Source organism: Equus caballus, chromosome 6 (genome assembly GCF_041296265.1).
Source record: "Equus caballus isolate H_3958 breed thoroughbred chromosome 6, TB-T2T, whole genome shotgun sequence".
Taxonomy (NCBI): Eukaryota; Metazoa; Chordata; class Mammalia; order Perissodactyla; family Equidae; genus Equus; species Equus caballus.
The window spans coordinates 4,446,730-4,459,198 of NC_091689.1; the positions used below are offsets into that span (position 1 = coordinate 4,446,730).

At 34.5% G+C, this 12,469-nt stretch overlaps 1 protein-coding gene across 7 annotated transcripts in view; it reads left to right on the plus strand.

The window, feature by feature from the left end:
• SPAG16 (sperm associated antigen 16) overlaps window positions 1-12,469 on the plus strand; it is a 1,027,170-nt gene that overhangs the window by 750,428 nt on the left and 264,273 nt on the right. For all 7 annotated transcript variants that reach the window (XM_070269235.1, XM_070269234.1, XM_070269236.1 and 4 more), the window contains one exon: window positions 138-203. In XM_070269235.1, the coding sequence (XP_070125336.1) occupies window positions 138-203 (66 nt within the window). The remainder of the gene's footprint in view (window positions 1-137; window positions 204-12,469) is intronic.

Sequence of the window (12,469 nt, forward strand, 5' to 3'; positions counted from 1 at the left end):
TTTCTATCATGAGAATGTATTAATTTTATCATTGGACTAAAATCTTACTTTAAAACAAATAAAGTGAATTATTCATCAATTTGTTTTCATATGTTAAATGGAGTTTATTTGATTTTATGTCTGCTTTGTCTTCCTAGGGTAAATGTGAGCAGTCTCTTTATGGTCATATGCATTCTATCAATGATGCCACCTTCGCTCCTAGGGTGAGTTCAGTTATCCCAATAAATTCTTTTAATTCTTTATATATACAAAGTCATTTTAATGAAACAAAGTTCCAGAGGAAATGGTAAGTTAACAAGGTGAGGAGGAGACCAAATTTGAAAATTAGTATGACAATGGAAAAAATATATAGATAGTAGAGGGTTGCAGAAGGTTAAAACACACATGTAACATACAGTGGTAGGAACAATAAAGAATTCTCCTATTGTACTTAACTCCACTTAAACATATTTTTTAAAGCTTCTTGGCTAATTTGGGCTTCAAGAAAGTGAGTTGGATGTAGACTTGTAAATATTAATGTAGAATTATAAAAATAATGAAAATGCTTGAAAGGAAACCCAAGAAAAAAAATACGTTAAAGAAACATGGACTTCCTTCAGATTAGAAGAGAGCACCTTGATTTGACAGCATTCCAGTTCTTCATAGAAAGGTTTCAGATACATTTTTCTCCATATAAACTGATGGCATAGAAAAGTGTTATCCACAACTTGAGGTGTTCAGGTATCAGGATTATTTCCCCCGCGAAGAAGATGGTTAAACATCGCTTTGAGCTGCTAAGCTAATTGGGGTTGCCTTTAAAAGGGCTCAGGTAGTAATTGTGGAAGGATGATTTAAGTTTTGTTCCTTCTCAGATGAAAGCTATTTGACTAGATAGATGACCTCTCAAGGCCTTTCAAACTCTGGGATTTGATTATACCTAACATTTTAATTTGTCTCTAAGTTCCCAGTAGAGTGTGAATCTTAATTCCATATCCCTCTTCTTTTCCAATTAGCTGAAAAAGAAATCTGATAGATTACCTACTTCTAACTTCACAATGACAGCATAGTCAAAATTCTCTTACTATCATGCTGTTATTATTCTTTTAGAAAGAGGAAAATTGCTCACTAAAAATTATTTCTGCTAAAGAAATGTTTGCTCCAACTAAAATTGTGCTGGTGTCATTGTCAGTCCTGGAATTTTAATAATGGGCTCAACTACAATTCTATTTTAACGAATTCATCTTAGTAAGGAATTTCATTTAATTTACTCTATGGAGCTAATATATTATGGATTAGTTCTAGACACCAAGTAAAATTTTATTTCTAGCTGAGTATAGAGCCATTTAAGCACTGTGGACCCATATGATATAGGATCTTTATGCTAAAAATCTGTTAAGTGGCATACAGCTTCACATATCCTGGGAGAATTAAATGGAAGCTAAAATGAAGTAAACTAATACTTCGTAAGTCAGGCATTTTATTTTGGTAAGCAATATCATAGCTGAAAGGGACACACTGTTTAACATCCCAAATAGTAAAATTAATAAATATAGAAATAGCCAAATTAGATTTATTGAATCAGCAATCAAGAGAGATATACCTTAATGATACATATTTCAAAGGTAAGAGGATAAATGTGAGGTCCAGGTGTCCAGTATCAAAGTGGCTTAGCTGTTTTTATTTACACACTTTTTTCATACCAAAGGACTATTATAATACTATTCCAAACCAACATCCCAAAGCCTCTTTGAATTTTTCCATTAAGTTATCTCTTCTCTGCTGTAAATATTTAATATCTGTTAAGAAAATGATATTTTGTTATCATGACTGCCACTCTAAGGGAAATTTCTCAGTCATCTATGTCAATTGTTTTGAAAACTGTTTTAGTTCACATACCTGCTAAGGAATGTCGAGAGGTTGGGAGGCAGCAGTGACTGAAAAAGCACAAAGGGATGTCTCACCGACACAGCGTTGTGACGCAGTCACATTCAAACAAACTATCAAAGTTGTAACGATAAATGTGCTATACAATGCATATATAGCAGACAGAGATTTGAATTATTTAGTATTAGACTTGCTAATTCTTTGATGCCTTTAGGGATATGCATTCAAGTTGCATTACTAGGTCAAAACGCAGTTGGCTATTTACGTAAACACTATTTTAGGAAAATTCTACAAGTTTAGATTTGTAAGCAGAAATCACAAATGTAGAATTTGGGGTTATCTATCTAGCAACAAAGAATCACAGAAACAAATATACAACATACAATATTTATGTATGGTTCTGAAAAGTTGTGGAAATAGAATTTTATTTCTGTTGTAGTATCAGTGCTTGATGTCTTTTTTTTTCTGACTGATTTTTCTATTGGAAGGAGATATTTATTTAAAACTTTTTTTAAAGTAATCTGTTAATGAAACATTTTAAGGAACTGTAAAGGCTTTTACTAAGTCTGTTTTGTAAAGCAAAACCAAAATTAAAATAGAAAGTGGGCAGTAATTTTTGAAAAAATATTAATAGACACAGAAAATTAAACATAAGTAAAAAAAAAAAAAAAAGCTGTGTAGAAATACATAGCAAGAAAATGAGCAGAGTATCTATCAGAGAGAGTCTGCCCTGCCTTCAAGTCTCCAGGAAGTTGACCCATGGTCTGATCAGGGGAGAGAGTCCGTCAGGCCCTTCTACTACCTCTTGTTAGTCCTCTCCTAGAGGGATGGTAGGGTAGGGTGGTGGTCCTCATCTCTCTGTGGGCATTTCCAACTGTTCTGAGAGGCACGAAGCCAGAATGGCTATGCTGTGCCTGCCTGATGAAGTCAGGTGAACACTATACATCCACTTTATTAGAATACCAGTGCATCTTTGCTTGGGAGTATTTGCCTCCATCTCATAGATTTAAGCTGGGAAGTTAGTCTCAACTCATTGGTCACTGAACAAAATTGGAAGACTGTGTAGAATTAGAGATAATTCCAGTCGTTCTGGGGTTCTGACCAGCTCAGGAACGAGAAGACCTGCTTCAAGTCCTCTTCTGACTTCTTCTAATTGACCTATGTATTCATTCAAATATTGTTATATTGATTCTTTAAATGTAGAGGTGTGTATCTCTGCTGCAACAAATTATATAAAATATGGATATTCTGATTCCAAAATGAATGGCATAGTATATAGCCTTGATAGAAGACAAGTCAAACTCTGACTTGTTTCCCATCTATATAATTCCATGGAAACTGTAGCTGCCATGAATAAGAGTGAAGGAAGGTGAAGCCTGTCCATTTTATCTTTACAGCAGTTGGAAGTTTTAAATAGATAAGAGGGAAAGGGGTTTAATAGAAATTTGCAGCGAGGAAGACACCTGCCCCCATCTGTTGGCCTTGAGTCATGTGGAGGATAAGAGAAATAATTTCCTGTTTTAGAGAACTAGAAGGAAAGTGATAATTTGGGGTGATATTTAGGTCACAATTTAAGCCAAGAAAGCGAAGGAAGTGTTTAGAGGAGAGAGTGGCGTTATCGTGGAATTGACTCATCACGTATATGGATCACTAGAGAATGGGGTGGAAGGGTGCGTGAAAGCTGGGAAGGGTAATGGGATGAGATGAGAGTCTAAGTAATAAGGGGAAACATGCTGGCTTGGATGTCTATCAATACCAGAAATCGATATAGCAATCACTTACATTCTGTATGTCAAAATGGCCGTAGAATCAAAATGGCTACATTACAATGAAAATATCAAAAACAACAAGATAGGATGAAAAAGAGATGAAGTCCACTCTGCATTCCTATCCCTAAGTATCTTACCCTGCACTTCCTATCCATAGGCATCAGAGGCTATGGATCTGGATTGTTTGATAAGGAATTGCCCCAGGAAGTGTGGTCTAAGTCAGCTTCAGTTCAGAGGTCACTGAGGAAAGAACGGACTTTCAGAAGTAAGTCAGGGATCATGGATCAAATGAGAAGTTTTAAACTCAAAATATGCCAGAATGCCACTGAAATCCTAGTGCAGATCACTGCCGACTCGCAGGCTCTCTCCCTCGTTCTTTGCAGACTAGAGTTCCCGAACTCCTTGTCTTTCCCTGCGGACGGGCCCAGGCAGCACTCTGGCCACCTGCTTCCTTGACCACTTTTCCCCCAGCACCCTTTTCTCCTCAGCTACATACGCTGAACACGTTGTCGTTAACTGTGAACGCACCGCCTCTAAGATCTCAGTTCAGAGCCCCGCTTCTCTGAACAAGCTGTCTTCCCAGCTCTTGAGTAAACCCAGATACTTCCACTTCATTGAGAGCTCTAATCAGCTAAAATCTTACTCACCATCTTATCACCCCTTCTGTCTTCACTTACATGTTGCGTCAGCTTAGGTTCCTCGGTTGTCATTTTAGCAATTCCTTTGCAAAGGACTTTAGTTCAATTTGACCTTATTTCCTCTTCAAGTCTTACCTGGCAAATCTACATTCTTTGGCCTGTACCAGAACAGATTTAAAAATGCTGGAGGGAACTATACCATCAAACTGGGTTTTTTGTCCTTAAATTAACTTTAAATTTGTGACTCCAAAGTACAAACAGCTACTAATTATTGCTCAACATTTAAACTCTATTTCTCTAGCGGGTTCACTTTCTATTCATGTAGATAGTTTTATACCTTCTCTTTAAATAACCTCACACTCTCATTTCCCTTTCCTCCACAAACTCTCCTCTCATAACCTTGCCTCACTCTTTAAAGAGAAAATAGAAGCCATCAGAGAGGCAATCTTCTGTCTTCCTATCACCACATCTCCAAATGTACGGGCTTGTCCAGGCACCTTCTGTGTCCCACCTCCAGTAATCATGGAAGGACTATATCAGCTCCTAAGGCATTTTCATAGTTCAGGCTGTACGGTAAATCTCATTCCTCTTTCACTCTCTTCATGTTTACTTTTTCAGTTATTCTTTGTTTTTTTGAGGAAGATTAGCCCTGAGCTAACATCTGCCTCCTCTTTTTGCTGAGGAAGACTGGGCCTGAGCTAACATCCGTGCCCATCTTCCTCTACTTTATATGTGGGATGCCTACCACAGCATGGCTTGCTGAGTGGTGCCATGTCTACACCCAGGATCCAAACCGGCAAACCCCAGGTCGCTGAGAAGCAGAACATGCGCACTTAACCGCTGCACCACATGGCCGGCCCCCATTTTCAGTTATTCTTTGTCTTTACCTTTCTACAGGATTATTTCTGTCTGTATATAAACGTGTTTCAAAATTTTCCGTATTTAAAAAGTTGGGGAGGACGTGCCGGAGCTTCAGAGTGTGTGTGATATTCCATTTCTTCAACTGGCTGGTGGTCACAAAGGTGTTTGTTATTGTGCTTTATAATTTATACACATATATTTCATATATTTTTTCTTGTATGTCAAATATTTCACAGTAAGGAAGAAGAATACACATATTATTATGGTATTTATGTTAGAAAAATAAACTATGTATATATAACTATAATAAAAGTTTGATATTCCATCCCTCCATCACTTGCTGTCTTACTTTTCTTACGATTGTATACTCTTGATTTCCTCTGTAAATTTGGACTCGTTTAAAATTGCTGTTAGTTCCAAATATGTGAAATATACATATGAAAAACTTGAGGGCGCTTTTGTAATTGCTGATTTATAATTTGGTTATATAATTGTCAGAAAAATTATTTGTATGAGGTCACTTTTGGAGATTTAGTAGGACTCATTTGTAGCTTTGCATATGACCATTTGTCAATGTCCTTTGTGGGCTTAGAAAGAATGTATGTTCTCTTTTGGGGCATCCAGTTTTATATCTCAGATAAAGATTGCTATAACTATAATTATTGTCCAAATCATATACAATCTGATTTTTTTGGTTGGTTTAATCTTTCACATTATGAGGGAGAGATGTTAAAATCTTTCAGCATTATTATGGCTTTTCAATGGTCAGTTTTAAAAAAAGCATTATTATGGATCTTCACATTTTCTAGTTTTAGGTGCCATTTTGCTTTATTTATGTTGAGACTAAATTTTTAGTTGTATATAAGTTTATGACTCATATCTTCCTCATGAATGCTTCCTCATAGATTTATGCAATTTCCCTCTGACACAATTAAAACATTTTGCCTTAAATTATTTAGTTTGATTATATTTACATATACCTTTTATCAACCTTCAATTTCCTTCCTTTTCTATGGTTTCATTTGAGTTATTTCTCTTATAAGCAACATACACTGTTTTATTTTGTGTTTTTAGTAAAATCTAAGTCTTTTAATAGCTGACTTTAAGTTGTTTACACTTATTGTAATTTTTAGTATATTTGGACTCTCTTTTACCATCTTTTCTTGTTTAGTCTATTGATTATGTAATTTCTTTGCTTTTTTTCTTTCTTGTCTATGTCTATTTTTAATACTTACTTTTCTGTTCCTAACATGCATACATTTTATTTATTTAAAATGTCTAGAGATAAATAATACTGCTATTCTCCCCAGAACAGTGCAAAGAGCTTAAAACACTCAAACTTTCTCCTGGACTTTACTTTTCCATATTCTATGTTATTTTTATTTTGCATTTTAGCCCCACCTTAAAATTAGTCATGTAAACAGTCGATATTTGTTAGAGCTACCAATATGTTGTATTGTTTCTTTGCTTACAATTGACTTATTTACCTTTTCTCCGTCTTTCAGAATTTCATTTTCTTCTTGCTGAAGAATATTCTCAGGTGGTTCTTTCAAGCATTTTGAGTAGGTAATAAATCTTCTTGGTCTTGTGTGTTTTATTTCCTTCTGATATTCCATTTTCTTCTGGAACTATTTTTGCCAATGAAAGCCTACTCTCAATCTAGTAATTGATCCTATTTAGGTAATCTGTCTGATATTTCTCTTTGGTATGGTTTAACATATTTGACATTTATTTTCAATATTTCTACGATGTGTCCCCAAGTGGATTTAGCTTCTTCTTGTCTTTCTCGAAACTTGATGCGCTTCCTCAAAATCTTCAGCCATTATTTCTTTAAATTTTGTTTCTTGTCAGTTCCTTCTAGTCTCTCTTTTAGATTCTCCTTTTATACTTACGTTGAAACTTTTTGGTCAATTCTCCAAGTTTGTTAACTTCTCTTTGTATTTTCGATACTTTAGTTCTCTATGCTGAATTCTGCTGGACTTCTTCAGATTCATCTTATAATTCACTAAACTTTGTTTGGCTGGATCTAGTTTGCACCTTAATCTTTCTATTGGGTTTTTATATTTCTGTTACTACATTTATCATTCATAGAATTTCCATTGTATTCTTTTCAAATTGCCTGTCCTAGTTTCACTATGTTTTGTTGAGTTCAAATATATATTAATTTCTTTTTTAAAAACTTTTTAATCCATAATTTCTTTGAATTTTGAATGGCAGTGTTATTTCTGCGTTATCTTATTCCTCCACATTGTCTGGAAATCTCCACTATCATTTTCTCCTCAACTATTCAAATATGAGCTCCAAGTCAACAACTCCACTGAAACTGCTCTTGATTTTTATATTGACTGTTGACTATTCCTCCATTATTATTCAGACTCGACTTTCCACAATCACTTAAAACATTCCTCTTGTATCTGAGAAGTAAAATCTCCATCGTCTCTGCTTCTCGATCTACTGTGCTGGGTTCTCCTTTGCTATTAATCTGTAGCAAGATTCGGTCTTAAATCTTGTTCTATAGCAGATTCTCTTCTTACATCATCTCATTCAAAGCTGTGACTTTTAATTTCATCTACATGTGATGATTTCCAAGTAAATCCCACTCTGACTTTCAGACTCACCATTAGCTATTTTACATCTCAGCCTAAATATCTATAAAATATCTCACTTTAATATGTTAAAAATGAAACTCTTGCTTTCCCTCCATCCCAACTGGCTCTTTCTCTTTCTTGTCATCTTAGTCGATGTCACCCTATTCATCCCAATGCAGAAGCAGGAGCATCGACCATAGTTCATACCTGCCTTGGGGTTTTTTGTCTTTTCACTTAAAAAAAAATCTCTCTACACTAGAATGGAGTGGAAATGAATGAGAAAAAGGACATTTTAAATTATGTTTGACTCAATATCTCCAGCATCTAGTATAGTTTATTTTACATATTTAATAAACAAAAATGTGATGAATGAATGCAGAGTTCTGAATAAATGAAAGCACAAGGATTTCATTACAGCATTGTATCATTGCATCTTATTTATTTCAGCTTTATTGGTTTTCCAAATTCTGTGGATATTGAATTGCAAGCTAAATCCATTTAATTCTCAGGATAGATTACTTGCTCTTTAGAAAGCTTCTGCGGCATCATAGCATCCTGTGACTTTGGAGCACTGGAAAATTACCTAATTTCAGTTATACTTGTCTCTCTTCCTAGTACCCTTTGGATCCTGGCTTAGCCATTCACAAGATATATAGTCTTGAGTAAATCATTCAGTTCTTCTGTAAAAATGAATGACAAAAAGGACAGTTAGTATTAGATAATGCGTGTAATGTGTTTAACATAGTGCCTGGCAATTAGAAAATGCTGTTACTACCACTCATACTTCTATCACTCCTATTATTACTATTGTTACTATTATGTTCCTTTCTAGCCATTTTTGTTCAAATAAGTAAAAGTAAATAAAAGAACACACACACCAATATATAAGATGAATTTCTTGTATCTCATAATTTAATTTTATTTAACATAATATCAGGTTATAAACATAAAGTTGTGGGACGTATTCTGCACTTTAACCAAGATAAGAAAATGGAATTTTAAATTATTCTAAACAAGAAACTATGCAATTGCATCCACTAAAAAATAGATATAAGCCTCAGTAGGTGTATTTTGTCTTTTTCATATCAGAATATACCATTTAAGAACAAGGCAGTCAAGAATTTTAAATTTAATCTGAGATAGGTTAATTGCTTTTTCTAAATTGCCAGTGTGTGGACATAAATTCACATTATCTTTTCTTTAAATCATAAATAAACAAAGGCCTGCAATTGCCTACCTAAAAAAGTTATCCTCTTCACTCCATTTTAGCAAAAGAAGCTCAATTTCTGATTTTCTGAATTTTGTTTGTTATCCAAGCTCAAATAGAAAGTACTTAGTATCCATCTCTGGCCATTTTATATGAGGAAATACAACCATATTTAGGTCACGCAGCCATTGATCCTCTGAAGGACAAATGATGTCAGGCGGTACTTATACACCAAGAAAATTTCAATTTTGTTTACTTCTTCAGCAATCCAAGTTGATGTCAACTATCATTTAGCTGAGCCAATAATATTGATATTTGATGTCAGTTCTTATTCATTACTGCAGGTAGATGATGCATAAGTCAAAACTTTTAGATGTGCAGTGAAAAGCACTAAAGCAGGTGCCATCTATCTGGGGAAATAGGAAACAACAACAGAATAGAAAATTAGGGGGGACATAACATGCCATCTTTATTTTATATAATATTTGAATTATTTCAATGCTTCTACATATTAAAAATTAACTTTTTATCCTTTAAGGTAGTCCCATACTGTATGATATTCTTAAGCTAGATCTTTTATGGAGTAACCCTTTTGCCTCAAAACTTTGCAAAGAAAATAATTTCTGATAGGAAAATGTGATATTTAAAGAAAAGCAAAGGAAAAATAGTTTGTATAAGCAGACAATCAAAAACCTTCAGTAGAAAATTATTTTTGTGTAATAAACTGATAGAGGGCTTCTCCCTTTATTTCTACTTCATTTTATTCTTAGAAGTTTAACCCTGTAAATGACAAAGAAGAAATAGTACATTTAAGATCATATCACCCTATCTTCAAAGTTTAACCTTCAATAACTTCTAAAATTGGATAGAGATGATTTCATGCATTTGTAATTTTCTTGATGGTTCCGTGAAAATTAGAAGCAACATGACTATATCATATTTCTTGACACTTTCTCTTTGACTATATGACTATAAAACTAATAATTTGTTTTTCTATATATTCATCCTTTGGATGACAAATTTTTTTGGCGTATATGAAAAATTCAGTAATGGAATTTCTACTTAGCAACTCTTACCCAGCTCCTACCACGTCCCGGGTACTGCCCGAAATATTGAGGGTTCAGCAACGAACAATACCAAGTCCTGTCCTGGGGACCTTGTATTCTGGTGAGACCCAGAGGCACTAGACAAGTAAACAAATGAATAGGCTCAAGAAAAAAAAAAAGTGTTATCTAACTAGAATAAATTAAGATAAAAAAGAGTAATGCGGTGAGCGTTGGGGCTTATAATGGAATGGTCAGGGAAGAACTCTCTGAGAGAATGACATTTAAGAAAACCATGCAGTGATCTTAAGGGAGAGAACTAAAGTAGAGGCAATGGCAAAGGCGGAGTTCCCGAGGTGGTAAAATTGTGGCATAATGGAGTGACAGGACACATGCAGCAGACTAGGATTAGATGAAGCGGGTGGAATATCTTGCATCTGATAGATAACTGCTAATGTACATTGTTTTTATTAGTTAAATGTGGGATGGTTGAGACCATTTTAGAATAACCCCACAGCATTATCTGTGACTCCTAAAATGTTTGTTTATACAAAAATGCCCCAGCAATGAAAAGTGTAATTGATTGTTTCAGCTGAGTAATACCTTAGCTTTTTTTAACCCCATAGCTCTTGGCATGCTTCTTGGTACAGAAGGTAATCAATAAATATTCGTTGATTAGGAAATATCAGAGACACGCTGCAGGTCAGAAACCAAGGGGTATTTAAGAAGACATACTTAGGATAATGTTTGCTGTGTCATAACTAAATTTATTTTATACTATTGATCTTAAAATATTATTTTAAAATTTAATACACTTTGTAGACTTCTCCTGTTCACTTTGAGCATATAGCTGCCAAAAACAGTTTGCAATATATTTACTATTTCTATAAGAAATAATGTCACTGCTCAGAATCTTTGGCCACTTACGCAAGTGGTCTTCCAGGACAATGAAGTTTCATTTAAACAGTTTTCACAGGACAAAAATGTTCTAAATAATATCAAAACATCAGTATAAAATTATACATTTCTCTTAGGAGATTTATTGTATCTTACATGGTTTATTGTAATCAGTCCAATCTTGCATGTGATTTAAAAAGTTTGAAAAACCACATGAATGATAAACATCACGAATTTTTTAAGAGGTTGTTTCACATATGGGGATAAAGTCTAACACGTCTTATATTATCCCTGAATCACATAATTAGAGCAAAAAGAATTGCCATACCAGTTTACTCATAAGCATAATTACAAGAAAACTTGATTATCCCCTTTAATGTCATTTTCCCCACTTAATTGTGTGCTCCTGGGTGAATGTGACCCTTTGAGTCCACACTTCAGGAAGTAACTGCTAGTTAACATGCAAAACTGGAGGCTGAGCAGGAGAATCTACCCTTCCTCTTCAGAAGATTTAATTTGTGTACCCGGAGTGGCCCTGCAGGGAAAATGTTTTAAAAGTTACATCTCCCAGCAGAGCGTCTGGAAGTTCCTGCGGCGGGTTTTACAATGGTCTTGGGGCCCAGGCTGTCAATCACCACTAGGCTCCTCCTTTCACCTCACCCCTTTTCAAGGGCTGTATTAAAAAAATCAACAATTTTCTACTAAAGGAATTGAAGCTGCTATATTTAGGTTGCAGTCAGACACCTAAATATATTGCATTTTTCCCAAACTATTCAAGGTTTCATACTCAGTTTTTGGAAAGAATTTGCAAATATCCCTTGACTTGTACTTGGGTGGGAATGAAACAAAATAACCTTTTGTTTCTAACTTAAATACTGGCTGTATCTAGATCTTTTTCTCCACCTGAGTTGGAGAAAATAAAGACAACAATGAACCTTAAACACAGACTTTGGTTTTTTGGATGGGGCTTCCTGTTTGAGTTGACCAAAGGCATTCAAAATTTTCTTTTGTTAGACTGAGGGGTAGAATTTCTTCTTAGAAATAGTTGAGTTTTAGTTTACATACTCAAATACAAAATTGCAAAAGAAACCAAGTCATTACTATGGATTGTTTCCCTATTATGTTACGTTTTGTAGCTAAAACCGGTAAAAATAGATGGTCCCTTTTCGGGATTGCAACTTTTCTTTCTCCAAAGAGCATTCTGTGGATACAATTCCATATCTTCAAGGAAACAGGAGTGTTTCCCTAGGGAAAAAAATCCAGAGTTTCTAAAAGATTCTGTCAAACCAGAAGCAAAGCCTGGTAAAGCAATAGTTCTTAGAAAGGCTATGAACTTTAGTTAAATATATATAGTCCCGCTCTCCAATCTATTTTTATGAATCAAACTATAGTTGTGAGGGTATTTTATCCAGTTATTCCAACACGGCAAGAGCCAAATAGGTGAATCTGTGTTTCAATTATCTTTGTAAACATGAACCTTAGTAATGTAACATTATGATGATGCAAATATATTCACAAATTACTACTTTTGTGTATATAGTGGAACTATCATGAATTTATGCAACTATACTAATGTACATATTAAGAGAAAATAAATTCATTA